The 21,886-nt window shown below is 38.9% G+C and overlaps 3 protein-coding genes across 4 annotated transcripts in view; 2 read left to right on the top strand and 1 right to left on the bottom strand.

The window, feature by feature from the left end:
* Positions 1 to 11,729, top strand: part of LOC146461342 (uncharacterized) — a 100,711-nt gene extending 88,982 nt beyond the window's left edge. The window contains exon 4 of one of the 2 annotated variants that reach the window (XM_085087000.1): positions 10,775 to 11,729. In XM_085087000.1, coding sequence (XP_084943126.1) covers positions 10,775 to 10,926 — 152 coding nt within the window. In that variant the 3' untranslated portion in view covers positions 10,927 to 11,729. The remainder of the gene's footprint in view (positions 1 to 10,774) is intronic. The other variant, XM_085086995.1, reaches the window with a different exon arrangement.
* Positions 1 to 21,886, bottom strand: part of LOC146461337 (ras-like protein 1) — a 193,430-nt gene that overhangs the window by 99,212 nt on the left and 72,332 nt on the right. The window lies entirely within an intron of this gene.
* The window catches only part of LOC146461338 (uncharacterized), a 49,212-nt gene continuing 44,318 nt past the window's right edge, over positions 16,993 to 21,886 (top strand). Inside the window, exons 1-2 of the mRNA XM_085086979.1 lie at positions 16,993 to 17,043; positions 19,633 to 19,704. The gene's annotated coding sequence lies outside the window, so the exon portion shown is untranslated. The remainder of the gene's footprint in view (positions 17,044 to 19,632; positions 19,705 to 21,886) is intronic.

Raw genomic sequence — 21,886 nt, 5'->3', positions numbered from 1 at the left:
AGAAACAATTAATCTTCACAAATGTACTGACAAGGGATGGGAGTTACCCCTGCAGAAACAACTACTGAATGTTCATTAAATTTAATAAACTAAAATAAAACACAGAGTCAGATGTTCACTTTATAAAATTTATTGAACAACATGACCTTCAGAGGGAGAATTCTTTTCCTATAAAGTGCATTACAGCTTCAAAAGTTTCTTGGCTTGCATGATTTTTTTCACAAGTTTTTCAGTCATAGTGCGTTTACCAGGTAGATGGTCGATGGCTTTGATCATCTTGGTGCCAGCCTTCCACTTGTCTTGTAAATTCTTGACGTGACTATAATCGATGTAGTCTTGTTTTGCAATTTTGTCTAATCGATTAATCTCCACGTTTCAATCGCTTTTTTTTCCAACTTGGTGCCAGGACCCATGTACTCATACCCAGACCAATGGTTCACTTTGTTTCCTCCTCCTCTTCCTCCTCCTCCTCCTCCTCCTCTTCCTCCTCCTCTTCTTCTCACACTTTGTCTTCGTTCTTTGGACAGCGGCTTTTCTCTTCTCAGTCTTCATCATCGTAATCTAATCTCCGCCTCAACTTCTTGCTTTTCTCAAAATCTTCCCAGCCGGGTAAACGTTTTAAGCTTTTTAGTTTTTTCTCCCTCTTTTTGTTGAGTTCTTTCAACGTATTGCGCAAGTCGTCCAATCTCTCTCTGTATTTGCTCGTTGCTGGTTCTTGGACCACACCACAAGACCAGCTAGTCGTTGGCCTTGGGATCGAAGAAGCAGCACTACTCTTGCCTTTGCTTGTTGATTATTTTTTTACCTTCAGTCCTCGACGGTTTGGGAGTTTGTGGTTCGGGCGTCGAGGGCTTCCTTTTATCATCTGCGTCAGCCGTTGCTCCACAGGTCCCGTCACCATGTACCCTTCTTCCTCCTCACTCCCGCCATGGGAAACTGACGCAATTTTTTGGTCAATTTTGCCAATTCTCATGAAAGGGATTTCGTGTGAGCATTGACCAGAGGTGCTGGTTTGCTAGGATCGGCGAGGAGTTGGTGTTTTTTTGGCAGCCAACTTGGCTGCTTTGTCTGGCAGTGCACTTTCTGTCAATCCTCTTTTGCACCACTTTTTTAACATTTCAAAGTCTTTTTGAGGGACCATCACGACTTCCTTCATGACAGGGGCACAGACTTAACAAAGATTCGTATTGTTGTTTCCAATGAGAAAGTTTGTTTTTCAGTTCTTCTCGAGTGATCCACTTGTTGGTAGACTGAACACAATTATCCTCCTTTTGCCGAGGTGCAGCACTGTTCACTGCATATGGTGTACAACAACTCTACGTGTTCTTGTTCTAAGTGCAGGTGTGCTTTGTTTTCCAGTGCTCTTCCTTACGTTCTGCTTGTTCGAGGCGCGAGTTGACTTTTTGCAACAGATCCCACAATCTCTTTTTTTACCTAGTGAGACATTGACAAAAAAGCGTTGTTCAGCCTCTTCCAAAACCCGCTGCCTTTCTGCGACATGAAATGTTCACGACGTCTCTTGATGGAGTTATGCCGTTTTAATCGCGCCACCACGGTAATGGTATGGAGATGTTGTTCTTCAACACGTTCATTACCATTTCGCTCATAGTATAGATCTGGCCCGAATTGGCATGTTGTAGCAATTCTTGACGCCTGTAACGATTGCCTTCGTTCAACAGCGACTTGAGGAGCGGTAAATTGCGCCTCATGCGTTTCAAAATACACATGGCCTTGGATTCGCTCTGTAATGTCCTTTAACTCTGTTCGCTCCCAATCGTTTAGAGCGTTTACCCTTTCCAAGTTTAAGACCTAGCTTGGCAGCATTCTTGAGAATTGAAAGCAATGCACCGCCTCGCTGAGGTCAACCTTGTTTGACTCTCCGTTGTCTTCAAGTCTTTCATCGTTTCACCCACATTACTGGATGCAACAACGTTTTGACCTTTTGGAGTATCCTCTGTCTACCGCCCAATTGGTGTATCCTTTTTAACCTCCTCTGCTCTTAGAAGCTTGATACTCTCTTTTGTAACCGTTGACAGCGCGTTTGGCTTTTTTATACTCTACGGGTTTCTGCAAATCCCTGATCATGTCGGGGGCCACTTTGTAACCTTTTTTGAAAACCACTTGCCACGGCATTCGACCTCCGTTCTGTTTCTTTGTCCTCTTGGACTTAGTGTTCTTTTTTTTCTTTTTGGTGGTGGTACTTTTTTTTATCTTGCCATCGTTTTGCTGACTTAGACAGCAGTGCTGCTGCTTTTATCGAGCGAGGAACTCTCCGGGTAACACACAAGGAACGTATCGGAATCGTCTTCCGCATTCATGCGTGCATTTGTCTAAAACGGGATGTGTGAAATCGGTCATCGTATCGTCCAGGGTTTGCATCTTGATCAAGAATCTGTGGAATTCCTCCAAAGGGAGAACACACGTAGGTTCTGAACTCGACCAACTTCTTGTTGTAGGTGGTGTAAGCAAAGTGACACATGTCCACTTTGACCGAAAATTTATTGAAATCATTCTATCCTTTAACGATGACTCCTGCTGTCGTCTAGGCCACAAGGATGCTGTTTTTCAGAATGGGACCTACAGTGACGCCTGCAGCCATAATCAACAATGCCAAGCCAATGGAAAGGTTGTGACGACGCTTGAAATGATAAAAAATTTGACGATAATAGCACCACTGACGGTGGTAAAAGGCAAACAATCCATCCAATTGCTGCAACACATTGGGATTCAATTCTCGTGAGGACAGTCTTGAGCACGGACCATTTAACAAATATATGGACGACGACATCCCTATCACCGTGTTTCTAATTTCTCGTGGTAGCCTCTCATTTACTTTCTTATAGCTCTATCTTCTTTCTTATGATAACAACGGGTCCATCCTTCGTCTTTTAACAAGTGACCCAACACTCGCATGTCATCCCAGGTGGTGGGATGTAAATCCACCAAGAGATAACCAAAGGGTCGCGATGTCACTCGACAAAACACTTACAGTTTTTCTTGGGTAAGCGCTCACGGGCCACCAACCCATAGAATTAAGGTTTCAACGTGGGATCATCTCGAGCCAAATACTCCAATGACACATTGTTCAGCGCCACATGCTCCATCTTACATCAAATTGCGTTCGTAGATGTCGTAGAGCACGGCACCATTGGAATCTATCTCCAGCAAATTCGCAAACTCTCCAAAAATGACGAGACTTATATTGTGTCCGGGAACAGCTTCAAATTCTAAGACAAACTGTAAGTCTCCTGTTTGTCTTGAGTTCAACGCATTACGTCAGCTCATCCATTAGCCACATTGTCAAACATAAAAAGGGTGCAATTCTTGCCTTGCCCCCAATCATCTCTTCTCACCATGTTGCCTTGCTTCTTGCACCACGCTCCACTGGCATGTAGAAAAAAAAAATACCCTGTCATATCTCTTTGACCGTCATCGTGATTGAGTTGGAGCATTTCGTATGGGTATTCCTCTCCTCTTACTGCTCGATGGAGATCAGTACAAATTTCTGGAAGCAGAATGGGTCGAACGCCACGTTCCCGTTGAAGGCTTTGTTACGTACCATCCCCACAATAATTCTGTCTGGGATCCTGCCTTGAAACAGGTTGGTCACTTCAAAACGGGTTTGATTTCTCTGCATACTGAAGGTTCTGATTTCACTTTTCACATTGGGGTAAGTTGCCACTTTCCGTTCATTGTGTCTTGCCTCACTCAAATTCTTGTAGACAGTTTTATTTAAACGCAGCTGACAGAGATAAAATTTGACTGTGATGTCATTTTCCGTCAGTCTTCCTTTGAAAGCCACTCCATTGAGAAAGAGGTCTAGCGAGTTGAAGTGAAGTCTCATCCTGATTTCTACCTGAGGGACCAACACTTTGCCAGTGTGAAAGGCTTTCAGATGGAGTTAAAAGTTAGTAGATGCGTTTTCCATCCGTGTAATTGGTCATATTAGATATGGAGGCTGGGAGTGCTGCTTTCTGGTTTGCAAGTAGGGCTTGATAGTCTGCATGGGGTCTATCACTGTCCGTGTTGTTGGCTGTCCACTGTACTGGGAAATCCAATTGATTAAACCATCCTTGAGGCTTCAACACCGTTTCCTCATCTTCTCAGTTGTAGTTTAACAATGTTTCCAGGTGGGCTTTGTAGTGGTAAGTATCAGTTTGTGAACTGATAAGGTTCTGTTCAATCGCATACTGATTTGTTTGAACAATGTGTGGGACAAGTTAATGGTGACCCACAGTTAGACCTCCTTCTTGGGGTAGGCGCAGTCAGCTCCTGGACATGAATGAATGGGTCGCATAAACATTTCTTGCTTTATTCGCCAAAGATGTCTCGAAATGTTTTGTCTCGTTGGGTTACTTCTTTTGTCAAGCTCTTCTTGATCTTTCTTTTAACCCCCCACTTCAAGCCTTGTTTCAACCCTTGCAACGTGTTCTCTTGAATGTCTCCGAGACGGTGACTGCTTTTTAAACCTGTCAGTCTTCCTAGAAGGGTGGCTTTCACGATGTCGCCAATGATTCCCTCACCCAATTGAGTGTCATCGGATCGGAATCTCGTAAGACTACCTCCACGCATGTTGATGATTAAAAGACTGATCGATGCTTCGGCGTTACCTTTTTTATTCCTTTTTGAAGTGGAGCGTGATGATATTATGACCTTCTCCGAAATTCACAAAGTCTCCATCCGTCTCGGCCACTTGGCTTTCAATCATTTTAATGTACTCATTGCGAACGGGTAAGTACTGCACATGCAGCGGCTCGAAGTACGTGCTACCTTTAACCTCTCGTTTGTATTTCACTTCTTGCAACAGGTCTGGCACTTGATTGCCTACGATACTACTTCCTCCCACGTTCGAGTGAACGCGCAGTGAACGTGTGGAATTCCCCACTGCCGTTCGGAAGGCATTTTTCAAGTTAACAAAACGCCAAAGATAGGCCATACTCAACACAAATAGTTATATTTCACATACCAAAACACACCATTGCCTTTGCCGTCCATGACATCCACCTATAGATCCTCGTTCATTAAATCCGGAACCTTGTCATCCAGAAATTCTTGTCGTACATTTGGTCCAAGAGAAAACTTGCCACTGTCGTTCTTCTTTAACCAACCGATTCTGACGGCTAGTCCTTCATAGATGAAGACTTTCGGGGTCTTGGAGAATCCTCCATAAATTCTCCACAAATGTTCACTTTAAAGTCAGGCAAGGAAATGCTGCTCAATCCCCCTTGCCAACCACTCCCGGGTAGGTTCAATGGATGGGGGCGTCGAATCTTGAAGGCGTTGGTTTAATTGTTGGGAAACTCGCTTTTATTGGCATGACTTGGCAATGTGACGTAGAAACTCATAGTTTTTTCAGTTCGCTGTTGGGAATTTAACTGTTGTACTTGTCAGGCCACCCTTTCGACTTGACTAGTACCGTAGTTGACCCTTCTTCCGCTGAAGTACTTTTTCAATCCAAAACAGTGTATCACCTGACACATGGACTTTCTGCAAGTCTTGCTCGTAAAACATACCTTCCATTGGTGTTTCGTCCCACTCGCTTATTTTGTAAACAGAAACAACTCGAATGACGCGTGCACCAGGAATACTTCTTCAGTCCAGCCAGACAAATACGCCTCCTTGGACAGTCGGTGTTTCTTGTTCAACCGAACGCGATCTCCCACTTTCAACTTGGGTTTGGGTTTGTTTGCTCTTAATCTTCGTCCGTAGAGACGCTTCCACACTACTCGTTCGTTTTTCAAAGTCACGTCTTTGGGGCCATTCCAATGCTGCGATGTTTACTGGCAATGTATCCACGTACCAAGAGCTGCAATAAATCTTCGTATCGGAGCGTGTTGGCGGCAGTGAAATAACGGTACATGCGTTCCTTAAATGTACGATTGAAACGCTCCACGATGGACGCTTTGGCGTCCCCGTATGTGGAAATATGGTGAATTCCTTCTTTTTCCAAAAACGATTTAAAGGTCTTGTTGTAAAATTCTTTCCCATTATCCTTTCAAAATCCTTTCAAATGCCTTCAACATCTCGGTCCCTGTCTTGGCTCTCAGGGCATGAACCCAGGCAAGTTTTGACAACACGTCAATGACAGTTAACAGATACTTGTAACCGCGGTTGTTCTTGGCCAAGCGATGTACTTTGACCAAATCTGCCACCCATTGATGGTCGATCCCATACTTGACAACGGGTAAAATGGGGAATCGGCAACGATGACGTTTGTGCAGTGTATAGTTCAAATCTTGTTTTAAGAGTTGTTGGGCTTTTCTTTGAGGGACCACCAAGAAATGGGCGAATCGTGCCACGCTCCCTAAACTCCCAAGTAGGCTGGAATCCTTGTAATGTAATAGAGGATTCTTTTAATCCTTCCTTTTTTTTCCTTTTCCTTATCATATTCCGGAAAGCCTGCTCTGTTCAAATTCTTGTACTGGAGTGCTTTCATTTTTATACGCCTTTGTTGGAAAGGTGATTTCCTATTGGCCGTTTGATCTTCACTGTGATTGAATCTTGTCTCATGATGCAGAATTCTCGCACTTGTTGAATGACTCTTATTTTCTCTGCTGAATCGTACGTTCGTCGTGATATTCGACTATCTACGTTTTTGAAAAAGTTACGTTTATATCTACAATTGCTTTATTTCCATATATTTCCCTGAAATTTTTTGCCGCGAGCTATTTTTAGTAGCAGTTTACGGCTGGTTCCCTTTACAGATAAATGTATGGAAAGTTCAAAACACGACTAGACGCTTTCTGGCACAGCTACATCCCTCCGATTTTTTCCTAAAATCCTTTTCCTAGTGCTAAAAGTTTCCAATTCATGAATTTGTCAGAAGCGATGTTTTATGAAAATTATTTGACATCGAAGCTCCATACAAACACTGTTATTTCAAGCCTGTTTGCCTACTTGTCAAAATGGCGTCGAAAACCGTGATAAGGCCTATTGCGGAACGTCAGTAGGTGGTATATGTCTCTGGTTGGTCAACAAAGTCGAGATGTTATTGGTCGTTTGTCAGTAAGTCGTGATGCTATTGGCTGTGAATACCGTATAAAAAGTGATTGCTGCGTTTCGATCAGTCTTTTGTTAGTCAAAAAAGTCCGTGGGTCTATTGTTAGTAAAATGTCTATGGTTTGTCTGTCACCTCAAACAGTCTTTCTCAGGACTACACTCACCAGGATGATCATAATTTACTTACTTATGACATGACTCCTGGGTTTAAACTATTTACAATTTTAAATTGATTCTGCAGAGATAACCCCATCCCTTGTCACTACCATTTGTGAAGATTAATTTTTTCTGAAGGGATAATCCTCCGTCCCCGTGAGCATTGTTTCCGCTCATGAATATTAAGCTTTTCTAGTAGGGAATAACCCCATCCACCCATCCCCGTTGTTTATAAATCGTAGAAGTTTCTAAAGCAAAATCAGTTGACAGTTAACATTTCTCTCCAAAAATTTCAACTAGGACAGATAGTCAAACCCTTGAGGATATAAGTGACGAGCAATTGCTGGAAGCTGTTCCTTCTTTTAGGAACGCTTCACAAAATAGTTATTAAAAAAAATTCTAGGAGGTAAGAATTTTTTTTCTCACAAAAGTACGCGTGAGTCTTGACGAAAATACTAAGTAGTTTGCGTGTAGTGCGGTAAGCAATCTGTTTCGATTTAATTTAGAAATTCAACTTTTTTCTCTTGGTGCGATTTATTATACCTTGAAAACAAAAAACGTTCTTTAAAGAACGAATCCTAAACATAGTTGTAAGTGTGTGACTTGTAAATCACCTGGGTATGAGCAACACGTTGCCGTTTGTAAAAAGTACCTTTCTTTAAATCTCGTCCCGTGCTTGACTCGGGAATTTCTTTTAAATAGTTTTTGGGCGCCACTCTCTGGCTGGCTGGAAGAAATTATTAAATATCATTTTGTGTAAGGTGGTCGCTGGTCATCAAGACTGCAGTAACACGTCACCCGGTGTAATGTTTTTTTTGTGTGTGTAACTCGGGCGCGGGTCACTAGAAACCTCGCACACGTCCTGCCTTGTCATTGGAAGGATTTGTTTTTTCATTAAATTTTTGATGATAGTTCGAATTCCGGTGTCTTTGTATTTGGAAGGAACTGGGAACAATTTCACCCACTTCCGGTCGTGACGTCACCTTATCGTCCTTCATAATATCCGATGACATGAAGTGCAGGTTAGAGTGACCTTCATTACTATGCAACAGTATGAAAGCAAGTTTAGATTGGCCTTCATTACAATGCAAAAGTATTTGACTCCGCCCATCGGTATTGTTACATGTCCATCATTTTACGTTAATTTCTCGGTTGCAATGGTAACTCACTTTGATGACTACCTGTCAAACCTTCGGCAGTAACATCAAAGGCACGTTGCTATGGTTACTCACTTTGATGAGTACCTTTCAAATTGAGTCAGAACCAGCGGATAAGACTACTGCTAGTGACACACTTGGCGATTTTATACGCTGATCACCGCGATCGGCAAAATTCGCCAGGTGTGCCCGTTGGAGCGATTGTGATTTTTGCCGATCGCCGCTATTGGCGTATTAAATCGCTGTTATCTGCTATGTCAGGTATCGGCGATTTAATTCGCCGGCATTCGCCAAGTGTCCCCGTTGGAGCGATTGTGATTTTTGCCGATCGCCGCTATCGGCGTATTAAATCGCTGATATCTGCTATGTCAGATATCGGCGATTTAATTCGCCGGTTTTCGCCAAGTGTGCCCGTTTCTACGATTTTCTACGGGAATAATTATCTTAAGGAAATAATTCTAGTCTCTAATTAAGTAAACGTTAACAAAAGGAGAATATTGAACAATTATTCGCCTCAGGCTCAGTAAATATGGTGAAAGTCGAGGGGAATATTCACCAATATTTACTGAGCCTGAGGCATATAATTGTTTTAGTGTAATTACTCAGGTGATTATTAGAGAAAAACAAGAACCGTCCGAAAATTTGTTTGTTTCAAATTGTCACGCATCGATGAACAGAGACGCGCAGTCTGCCGATCACATGCTCAATTGAAATTGCATGCTCAATTGATAAACTGCACATGCCTCAAGCAGTATTCTTTAACTGCCGCTTCATTGAGACGAAGTATTGACCTCTGTAAATGAACGTTGGGTTTCTCCGTCCCGTTTACCAAAATAGATGGAGATGAATCAGGCTGTTTGGCGTAGAACTCGAGTCTTTTCTCCTCACTGAAACGTAAAACTAAGAGAGACATTTACTCATCTTGTTTACTTCCATGCTTTCATATTCTGTCTTAAATTCGTTTTGTTTGTGAAATCATTCTGTTAAATAAAGAAAATCTTGTGCGAATTTAACTTCATTTGTTGTCTTCATTTTCGTCTAAGCCATTTTTATTACAATTAGCAAAACTTTCATATCTTGCCTTCGAAAAGTGTCACCTCGGACTTTAGTGCCTTTCGGAATTGCATTTTCTTTCATCCTATTTACTTCTTCCTCAGAAACATCAACAAAATCGCTAAGCAGCCATTTTGAAAATTAGTTCTCCCGCTATAATCACCTCGGGCGAGGAAATTATAGCAGGATATGACACAACCCTCGACCAATCAGCTCAACAGAATCTCTATAATCACCTGAGTAATTATACTAAAGGAGAGATAATGTTTGGTTGTGTTTTGAAATATTTCAGTCAGTGGTTAAGTTTAGGGCGTGTTTAAAGTATGCACTGCGAATTGGGCGAATGAATTACACAAGTCCAACGCAAAATGCTCGAAACAATTCATCACTCTGCGAATATTTCTCCTACAGAAATAATTCTAGTCTCTAAGTAAATGTTAACAAAAGGAGAAAACAAGAAAAACAATGTTTGGTTGTGGTATGAGATATTTAAGCATTTACTGCGTGTTTATAAATGTGCGTTGCGAATGAATTTGTAATACACATTAAGTCCATTACAAAATGTTCAAAACAATACATAACAGTAAATAGCTCTGTGTATGTTCAAAATTAATTTATCCACGAATATTTGTCGTTTTGCAACGACTTAAGTATTTGTGTTTAGTTTGAAATATGTTAAATATGGAAAATTACCGACAATTGTCTGCAAAATTGTCTTTAATTTCTAAGCGACTTGCGAGTTGCTTACTCACCACATGTTTGTTTTCAACTGACATTTCGCCTGTTTGTTCACCCTCTCAGTTGCTCTCGCGTTTCAAATTTCCTGAGTAGTCACCTGCTTTCTCGACATATGTCGTTTGTCCAAATGTTCAACGAATACAGCAATAAGTTTTCTTCAAAATTCTCGTTTGTTTCTGAAAGAAGTTGGCCATCCCACTTCCCGCCAAAAAGCCAGGTTGCAGCACAGGGTTTGAGTGTCTCATTTCACATTGGATCACATAAGGGAGTGTACGTACGTATGTACAGTCGGTCTGTCGGAAGGAAGTGACGTCATAACCAAATTTCTGCTGATAAAAAGACTTTGAAAATAGAACGGTGTAGGTAAAAATGATAAACTTTCGTTGACGAAAGAAGAAAACAAACAAAGGGAAAATTCAAGTTCAGTGAACTACACTTACAATACTAGTAAGTCAAACCAACTTGTTGTCACATGACGTTTTAGTAGAAGATATGAAGTTTGGTGATTTTTTATTCGATGTTTGCAATGTTAATAGATTTTGAAATCAGCGGGCGTCGTAAATAAAAGAAATTTGTCGCCAGCAATCCTGCATCTGATCCAATACTACACAGGAGAAACTCAATAAATAAATAAGAGCTAATTAGCATATCGTTTACTTTTAATCTTCCAGATTGCAGTAATCACTGCATTGCCTGTGGATGGAGACACATACCAGATGAGAATAAATTTGACTACACAGGGACACGATTGACGCCCGACTGCCTCAAGTGCCTTCCAACAAATGCTACAATACTGTACGATTTCTCTTTTCTTGTCGAATGAACATCTTCTTATTGGCTAAAAATTAATTTTGTATGTAAAATGAATCTATTTAAAGTTCTCCTGAGAAAATTTTAACTGCACTCAACAAATTTCAGGACTTAAATTCTTCAATTCTAACCTTGATCACCAAATTGCTTTTACATATATAGCCTTAATTTCCCATGGAGGCTCTATTGATATAAAATGACTTATGCTATTTGAGAAACGTCGTTTTTATGTGAGAATTTGGCTTAATCTTGAACAGGATTTTACGTGAGACTGGGATCAAGGATTTACCTCTGGGAACTTTCCGTCATATGGCAGCCCTTAAATTTCTGTAAGTTGGTTTAAAAATGGGGGGTGCTTTCCATTAACCAAAAATTTTGAATTTTCGGAAATTTCGGTCTCGAATGGAACGGGCTTATATTCGGTCATCACGTGGTCAGTTTTATGCCTCAGGCTTCTTGACGCCGTTTATAGTACGTGTTCAAACAGTCCGACTGGAAACTTTTGAATGGAACACGAGAATTTTCGAAAATACCGAAATTTCCACTTTTCGGAAACACTGAAAAGGTTGTCCTAAATTTTTGAAAATCTTTTCCGGAAAAGACCCTGTTCTATTCGATTCCCACCCGAAATTTTCGAAAATTTCGTCCAATGGAAAGCGCCCGGGATCACATGGGATATTGTAGTCATCTGTTAGAATAACTTACCAACTAAATTAATAGTCTAACTAGAACAAAGACTCATAGCTATGTACGCAACTTAAGCAGTTGCAAAAAGAAAGCCTGAATTAAATACTACACGGGTAGGTAAAAATAAATAAACAATTAAATAAATAAAAAAAAATGATAATAAAAAGGCGGCTCGACATCATTCATTGGTTACCTCTTTGTTAAATATACAAACAAGTTTTAGTTTTGCCAGACAAGGTGGAATGTTAATTAAGTTGTTTAAAGATCAGCCCTGACGGAATGAACTGCACTGATTTTAAACTCAAGTCATATACTCGCATTCTTGAAACGTATTGTTAGACCTTGTGACTGATCAAAGTTTCAGTTAATTTGAAGACGTGTTGACATTTTCCAAAGAATAAAGGCAGATCAAGAATGGTCAAATCACGGAATACAATACTCAAAACTTTACTCGTAAAGCTTAAAAATGCCGGAGGTGATCGTCCTAGCATTTAGAGGCGTAAATTTGTGAATTGGTACAGCTGAGTGCAAAAACGTAGGATGACCGCTGTTAGACGTATGGCGGTACTTTAAGGATATTGATCAAACAAAGTGGCGAGGACTATATTTGTCATTCACTGATGGATGGAAAATTAGATTATCTTCCTTTTGGGTGTTTTAGCAATTTCGGAAGATAATGGCAGTCATTTTCTTATGACAGGTTTTCAGCCATTTTCGTCTTACCACGAAGAAACTGCTAAAGCACGCTGAAGATTTTTTACTTTTTTTTTTTTTTTTTTGCCATTGCCCGTCTACTCTTACCTAAATGGCTTCCTGAACCGTTAAACCTTGAATTTACCAACAGAGATTAGAAAAATAACACCTTTCCCATCTCCTCTTTTCTATGACGAAGCTTTGAAGGGAAATCTACAGCACTTCAGAAATCGAGTCCTCAATTTAATCACAAAGTGAAAAAATGTTATCTTCTCTAGTTTTCAGACAATCCGTCAAAACTTGAAAAAAAATAGTTTTAAGAATTGTAAGAAACGATTCAGAAATATATGAGACAAGAAATATAAGTGATAGAAACCTACGTTTCCGTGCATCTTACACCATTATCAAGGTTACATAATTAATGATAAAGGTCGGTTTGTGAATAGCTCCCTGTAATTAGCTTGGCACTTTTCTATGCAAATTCGCTCTCAACTTAGCCTATTCACAACCACCTTTTTATATTATTAATGATGTAATCTTGATAATTGCACAAGACGAACTATACTTCTTGTCTCAAGTTTAAAGAATGATCTGAAAAATAGATAATAAAGCTTCTTGCTAATTTTAATTTTAAATTGGCATTTTAAACACAATAAAAAATTCGATTAAAAGTTGATTGGCGGAAAATTACAAGCATCATTTTACAAATTAAACATTCATGAAGGATCGAACCTATCAATGGAAGTATCAAGGCTGTAAATTAAAAAAATCAAAATGTTTTTTTTTTTTATTTTCTTATTTATAAAAAGGAACAATAATATTCTAAGAAACCACACAACACTTTTTAAATTTGAAAACATGTTTCGACAGAAACTTCTGTCATCTTTAGTTTAAATTACAAAGCACAGAGTTGAATATATAGTGTACACCAAAATGGTATTGGAATCAGAATTAAAGGGAGCATAAAACCGGAGGTGGTACAACGCTGCTTGGCAAGAACTAAGATGGCTTTTACCATCCTTTCAGCCTGAAGATGAAAGCGTGCAAACCTTTGGGAACTAAATGATGCTTGCCACAAAGCCTACCTGTTTTCTTGAGTATCCATTTTATATATAGGAAAGGACTTTAAAATCTGCTGAATCTGCTAAAGTTTGCATTGACCAGTTTGGTTTGTTGTAACCACATCCAGTCAATCTGATCTGTTTGAGATTGCACGATGTCACGCTACGCTATTGATCTCATTAATTTCCAACGGCCGCCTATATCCATTTGATTTAAGCAATCGTGCATAATACTCTATACCATTCAAAATTTTGCACCTTTCGATCCAAATTTGTGCTAAACTGAGCTACACAAATAAACTTCACTTACATTCTGTGGTGTTTCATTCGATAGTATTTAACGTTTGGAGTCGGTGCCGCTGATGCTCCAAACAAAAAAAAAAAAGAGTGGAAAAGTGTGCGAGTTTAAAGAGAACATGGACGCTATCCTATGGGCTACCTTGTGTGCTTCCTATCAGTAGAACATGTATTCTTCTCAAACTCATTAATAATTCATCAAAAGAAAACAAAGAAAATCACTACCGTGACCGTGGTTTGGATATGTGATCCTAATTACCATAAACGTTTGCCAACTTTAGCCTTGAATTTTTCTAAGAATTATTGATCATTTGAGAAGCCATATCAAACACTCGAAAGTGTGTTTATTCAGACATCCAAACACCTCGAAGTCGTTTAAAAAAAACTCGGCTGTGACTCGTTTTTCAACCTACTTCTCAGTGTTTGAACGCTTTCTCATGTTTGATATATTACATCAAGTATATGATGACAAAAATACATGCAGTCAATAGGTGTTATCAAGCGCTCAATATATACGGGTACTTATTCGTGGAAAAGTGATTATTTAATGGATAATTACTGAGGCACATGGCATTATGAGAAATATTGCAGGGCCGAAACTGACTGCAATATTTCTCATAATGCCATGTGCCGAAGTAGTTATCTATTATAATTATTCTATTGTTGTGTCTCTGTGTTGGATCTTCGATTTTAGTCGCCCGTACGTGCGAGTTTAGTCGCAGTTATGTGTGATAATTGTGGTGGTCATTGCTATTGTTACTTGTTTGTGATGAATATATCTTCGATTTTAATGGTGCCGAGGGTTGTTATTGTAGCTCGTTGTTACAGTTGCTCAAAACAATTTTAACGATGGAATTAATTCGTGCAAGGCGTGTAACACTGCAAATTTGCATACTTTATAAGCCAGAGAGTTAGCGTTTAGTCCTGAAAAAAATTTAAAAAAATTTCTGTTAGATCGTCTACCTTATGCGTCCCGTTTTTATACCAGATGGCTTTAACATCTCAGACGTTGAATGCGTCCAGACGACTTTAACGTCTCTAGCATAAAAACGGCCAATAAGACGAGGACGAAGGTCAAGATGGCCTTTCCGCTACCGTTCTGCGCGCACGATTCGAAGGGGACGTTTCAGCGAATGATTGTTGAGTACTTGGATATATTTTGCCGACATGAAAAGGCGAAGAATTTCGTAGTTTGCTGGAAATTGTCTCTCCAAACACGATTTTGTTTGAATTGAGAATGCGAGAGAGCACAGATGCTGCGAATGGGAAATTGTACATGCCCGTCAAAAACTCACTTTTGATGGAAGCAATAGGTTTCAAAGGTCAGATCGAGCGCGTTAACTCACAAAGCATGATTAATTTTCTGCGATGACCAACGGGATGGCCCTCACGCAAGATCCTAATTTGAGGTTGACAGACTCGGCTAAGCGACTCCCGCTGTGTGTCTGTTGTGTTGATAAACGCCTTCAGTAGTTTTGCTTTCTTGTATAAGAGGTTCTTCCGTTTTGATCAAAATGTGGTGTGACCGCTCGTGATCATGAGGGGAAATGCTCAAACATACAGAATGGAGGTTTTCTTACTGTTCGTTACGATTAGCAGGATCTTTGTTTATCACGGATATGAGAATGTTATATGTAATATATCCACACACAGCTGATCATCGTTGTCTTTCGCTTTCGAGAACTATGGCTTGAATCTTTCCTGTGAATTCGGGCAAACCGAATCTACTTCTGCCGTAAAGTTTCGTCTCTCGGGAAGTAATGTATACTTATTCCCGGCATGCCAGTTTTTTTCGAGCAGTTTGTCATATTGGAGTTGCCAGCCGCATAATAAGTCGCCGAGATCGAAGAAACTCCCTTCGCCGCCATGACACTCGTGTGTTCCAAAGTATTTCCTACGTCACAACCTTGTAATACGATCGTTTTGGCTTCGCGCAACATGGAGACACTTTCCGGCGCTAAATTCGAACCTTTCAGGGATCATAATTGCGGATTGAGAAGGTTTTGTTCAGTAAAACCCACATATTCAGACCAAGAAATTCATAAACTAACAAACCGTACCAAATTTTTTTTTTACTTTATCGGCACTTTAAGGGGTAACAAATTGTTCAGCTCAAGCCCTCTTGTACCTTTTTGGGGTTCTTTGCAAAATGTCCGACGATCACTCCCATCACTTTTATATGGGATTCCACCCACCTCCCCTCTGCTGGGCTTTTGAAAATCGCTCAAAAAAAAAAAGCTCAAATTGCCCCTAGAGGATAAACTTGCCCATTTCAATAAAAACAAATATGAATTTGTTTTCCATAATGGTGTATTCATTGGGTTAATGATCTCTGTTTGTGACTCAACTGGTAGATGCAACATTATACAGTACCGACAATCATGCCCGATACAGGAATTGAATTCGAAAAAAAGTGTGCTCAAACAAATGTGAGGGGTTGGAGGACTCTTTTCTAAATGCCAAAGGCCTGCTTGCTACACGTTTTAACATAAACCCTAAATAAATGGTACAGGAATATTATTTCGCTGGCATGACTCCAATTCTCTTACACCCCAAGAAGTGGTCTTCCCAGGTTATTAACACATGTGTTTGAAAGCAGAAATCAATTAAAACGATGGATTCAAACTGTGCTGAGGCTTATGTCATCTGCAGTTATTGAGGGTGGAAAGGAAAACATGAACAGATTTGGGCAAATCTTTTCCTACACGAACTTTTTATTGGAATATTTTGGAGAACACAAATAAATAAAGTGAGCTTTTCTCTTCTAATAGGACTACAATATTTTTTTCCAACTAGGCCCTTAATAAAAATCAAAGGTCATTGTCTTTTATCAAGAATTGATAAAATTAAGTTTAAGTGCACACTGTCAGAATGTTACAATCATCCACTATGAATCACTTACTTAATGGAAAACTAATCAGGTGCCATCGAACAGTACATAAATGTAAAAAAGGATAACTCATAATTCATTTGCCCATTGCAATTAAACAAAATAGATACAGTTCAGGTATCAAGTTGCGCAAACTTATTCGTTGCACTTTAAAAAATTAATTGTTAACCATATCCCGATACAACGATATTTTTGGCTGCTTTTCTGCCAAATCATTAAATCGGGAGTCGGTTTACAATGATATCCCGATTTAATGATATGATTTTACTGTCCCCTTGCCATATTGTAAAATTGGGGTTCAAAGTATAACATAAATTTAGATCTTGGGTAACTGGGTGAAACTAAATTATTGACATTAGAATTATGATGTATCGTTTGGTGATTTTAGGATTAAAGCTGTACATTTAAGTGACCCAATCTTTTTCCATAGGGATTTGTCAAGGAACAAAATTCAAACGTTGTCTCAGGAGATATTTTCAAGTCTGACGTCGTTGAATACGCTGTAAGCTGTTAGATATAATTTGTTTGTAATCGTAACACTAGAAAAGTCTTTTACAGCCACCTTAGTTGAAAGAAACATAGCAGACACGTTGGGCCGTAGCACAGAAAAACGTTCAGTCGGCTATGAGAATAGTATGATGATTTGCAGAAAAGCTTGGTCCATGGGTAAGGCGGTAAACTAATCAGTGGTCATTACTGTAAACATATGTTCTAGGTTATGGTAATTCCTAATACAATAATAAGTTTTCTCTCATATATTAATTGATATAATGGTTAATAACTTGACGAACTTCTTGTTTAAGCGATATGAGTCTGAGAATCTGCATGGTACCATATTTTAAGCCGCTTTTTTTTTTCTGGGAAAATTATTTGTTGAAACTAGATGAATCGTTGTGTTTACAAAAAGGAGGTCACGTAACGAACTGTTTCAAATGGCCTATAGATAGCCTGTTATGTCGTCTAAAAGATGATGTTAATATTACTGGATACATATGCAAATGGCGCTACCGGGGGCTAGTGAAGTAATCCATCATGGCGGACTTTTTTAGATTTTTCACTTTTTCCACTATAATTTTTTTCCAGAAAATTTAAAGTTTTACTCAGAAAATAAACTTTCGACAGCTCAGCATTAAAATAATGCATTAATGCATCATTGAATTGCTCTACAACTACTTCCGGCTCTGAAAGCTTTAAATATTACATTTTAATACATTTAAAACCACACTTCACTTGTCATTTAATATCTGCTATATCTATAAGCCGATTTTTACCAAATTCACAGCAAATATCTAAACAAAAATCCTCTTGATAAAATAAAAAAAAAACCAACAGGGGGAGGGAAGTGGCATTCACACCCACCTCAACACCCCCCCCCCCCCCCTCCTTTAAGTCCGAGGGTTAAGTGGAAAACTGGTGGGGAAAGGTGCAAAGTCTAAATTACATACCCGGACGATTAAGTATGCTTAAAGTGTGCTCTCGATCTTCGGTGTGATATATTGACGGAATTGGTTACACTTGACGTTTCTACGTGGTCCGCTTTATTGAAGACCCGTTATTGAGTTACGTTTTAATAGACGTAACTCGGAAATATTTATGCAATAAAGTGTTTAACTCGCCGACTGATTTGCCTATTAAGGAAAGGTAAATATGTTGGTAGTCTATTACTTAAGATACCGTTATTTAGGTAACAGAAACCAATTTACAGCATGTTATCGTTATCACTTCCAGTTTTGAATGGATTAATTCTTGAAACTTCACATATTAGGAGAATAGGATGTGAGCTAAAATAAAGTACATGCGATTTTTGTTTTGGTTGGTTTACATTTACTTCCCGAGATTTTCGCCAGGCATGTACCAAAATAACCAATCTTTCAATATCTCAGAGATGGTGAACGTTTTGGGAAATTACAGACAATGTTTCTAAGACACATACATCAGCAATTTTCAAAAGTTTCGTCAGCATCGATTTTGGACAAATTTTCGAGGAGCTGGAACTCCCAGTATGAGGATGGGTCGCTTTTTAAAAATGTTTTAAAAACTGGAATTGCCTGAAAAGTAGCGAAAAGGACGTTGCTCTCACCGATATTTCTTTATTTAAAACAGCTAAACACAATTCCAAATAATTAAATGTTTTGACCAAAATTGGCCAGTTATCCACAGGTAGACTGACAGAGCACCCGATATTTTCATATGCATGTCATTCACACCTTCCTTTCGTAAAGCTTTTTAAAATAGGAAAAATGTTGCCTTTTAAACGAGCGTTTGACACCAAATATTTGAGAAAAATTTTTCATGGTGCTGGTCAACACATGGTGTCTTAATTGTCTTAAATGAAAACTTTGTCAAATACTTATGCCAAGTGACCCTAGAGTTCTAATTTGACAAGTTTTGATGTTAGCACTTGTTTTTATGAAGCTGCAGGTGTTATCTTTACTTGTAGGTCATTTAATCACAACGGACCTGGAGACTCCTCTAAATCTTTTTCTCCCAATCCAAAATTTAAAGAAATTAATCGTCGATTTTGAGATCATTTTAACTGAGCTAATTTGCAACCTTTTGCTTCAAAATTTGACTATTATTTTACCAGGTTGCTTAGCCGTACTGAGAACTTTAGCCCATTATTAATCATTGTCTTTCGAAATCTTTGCTCAGGGTCATATAATCAAGAAAAACATAAAACGAAAACAGAAATGGGTACATTCTTGATCGAGACATAAAACTTTTTTTTTTCAGTCTTAAATATCAATGTGGCTTCTGTTTGTAGGACTGTAAAATTAAATCTGTGTTGTTTGTATTAATGCAAAACGTTAACCATCAGCTGAAAAATGGTGACGACGAAAAATGGTTTTCTGTGGGTGAGCTGGTAGCGTAATTCTGATTATCGTTTAATGAATACAAGAATTACAAAAAAAAAAAAAGAGAAGAAGAACTGGAAACCACAAGTTCTAATGTTGCTACACGATAATGTTTCAGCTTTAAATTTCAATTGTTTAACATAATTGTCACGTTTTATTATCGTACGGCATGTTTTGATAGTTTTCTCCTTCTCTTGAGTGGTCTGAAATACTAAAAGAAGCTAATTACTTTGCAGGGATTTGTCTGGAAATGGTTTAAGCAATCTTTCTTCAGGAATCTTTTCCACCTTAAGGAAACTAAAGTACATGTAAGTGTGCCACCGTTAATTTGCTTTGTGGCTTTTCTGTCTTTTTCTTCTTCTTCTTCTCGTTAAGTTTACATCTAACGATTTCAACAATGTACAAAAGCGGATTCTCACGCCAGATTAAAACGTATTCGTCATTATCTTTTTCTTTATTGTTCGGAAGTACTTTAAGTTCATCTTTGTCTTAAAAGCTGGCTTAACGCAGCGTTGTTTGTATATTTTGCCGCATTAGGAAAGAGAGGACGTGAATGTCATCGGCAAGATAATTGACATAACTGTTTCCTCGAAATGCTACTGGCGCCGTTTTAGCTATTCCTTTTGGCCGTCAAGTTAAAGTTCACTCCCTTATCATAAAATTATTAAGGAAGGAATGCCTCCAAGTGTCCATTTACCTGTCTTTTGAGGCAGTTGCCAGTTGCATGTTTGATCATATTCAACCAGATTTCGTCAATATTCCGGCATATATTGTAAGTCTGGTTCAATCGGTGACGACATTAAATCATGCCATAGTCACGTGATCCAAATCAGAAAATGGAGCAACGTTCATAGTAATGTGTCTTTTTTTAAGAATTTCCTGTATCATACTGTTTCATTGGCAGGATTTTCTGATTGCAGAATTTTGCAAAGTGAGTCTGTCGTGTATAAGGTTTTGTTTCCAACAAAAGTGAAGATAGTGGAAGAATTTGTAACACAATCTTGCTTCTTGGCAATCACTGTTTGTATGAAATGAGACTGCATCGTCAAGTGACGCAGAATAAAATATCAGTACTACTGTTTTTCCCCGTTGTTTTAATGGTGTACTACTTACAGTGCATTTTGTGCAATTTATTAGCTATATAGGTATTGTTATATGTAAGGGACATACTAAAGGGACTTTCAATCAAAATATAACAAAGACGCTATTCACAACACCAATAAGAGAAATGCAAATTTACCTCTACAAATTAAAAACTACTCATAGATGAAATACATAATTACGGCTATAGAAACCTTAGATGAGATACAACAGGAAGACGTAAAAACGCGACCTTGAAAACACCATACACACCTAATTCAAACCCGCAACAAGGGAAATTTGTTGCAACAAGACAGAAATTGCACCCAGACCTGGATGGAAATTATGTTATAAGTTCGGAGTTTCTGAAGTTCAAGCTCATAGGTCGTTTCGCGAGGAAACAAGTGGTGGCTAACAAACTTCTCGGGATTTGAAGCCCAGTTTTATAAAACAAATAGTACACGCATCCTCTAGGCATAAACGGTATTAACGAAAATGCGCGGAAAATAGAAGTCATTAACCTTATAATAACCAAAGTTAGAACTTGTGTTATAAATTAAATCTTGTTTTAGAAAAGCACACAAACTTCAGAAAATTGAACATAGTTATTATCGTGGTGAAATTTGCAGCTGTACAATCCTGGATTAAATATCAACTTTAATGTCACGAGTCTATTTTCAACAACTTCAATATTATAAAACTAACATAGTAAATATAAAAACTTATATTGCGCATATAAAATAGAAATATTTTCATATGCGCATAACAGCAATAAGATCAAATTAATAAATCGGTTAAAAAGCTATCATAAAAATGTTTAAGGAAATCAATGAAAAGCTATCTTAAAAAAGTATGTTTTGAGAGCTTGTTTAAAAGATGTGAGGATCTGAATGTTTCTGATCTCCGCCGGAGGACTATTCCATAGTTTCGGAACAGTCGACTGAAAGGCTCGGTCACCAAGCGTAGGTAGGCACCGCGCTTTGGCTGGTACCAACAGAGTTGCATTCCTGGACCTAAGATTATATCTTGACTGGGGAGCGATAGCAATAAGATCGACCAGATATTGTGATGCAAGTCCATGGAGGCACTTGGATGTTAGCAGCGCAATTTTGAATTCAATTCTGTATTTGATGGGCAACCAGTGAAGATCTTCCAAAATGGGAGTGATATGACAGATGCATGATGGTGGGGCTCCGACTCTATCTCTCGACAAAGCTATTAAAATTTCAAGAACCTATGAACTGTCGAAAGCACAACTGAAATCAATGGAGTCAGGCAGTGGAGTAGTTCATGGCATAATCAAGGGGCAACAGTACCAAAGGAATTCTTCGAGCACACCTTCCAGGGAACGAACCCAGTCATGTGGCAAATGGGACAACATTCATACAGAGGATTCATGTCTAAGCATGG

This window comes from Pavona decussata, unplaced genomic scaffold (assembly GCF_977016875.1).
Source record: "Pavona decussata unplaced genomic scaffold, jaPavDecu1.1 SCAFFOLD_199, whole genome shotgun sequence".
NCBI classification, from domain to species: Eukaryota; Metazoa; Cnidaria; class Anthozoa; order Scleractinia; family Agariciidae; genus Pavona; species Pavona decussata.
Note: the sequence above shows the minus strand (reverse complement) of the source record. Positions and strands in the feature narration are given on the sequence as shown.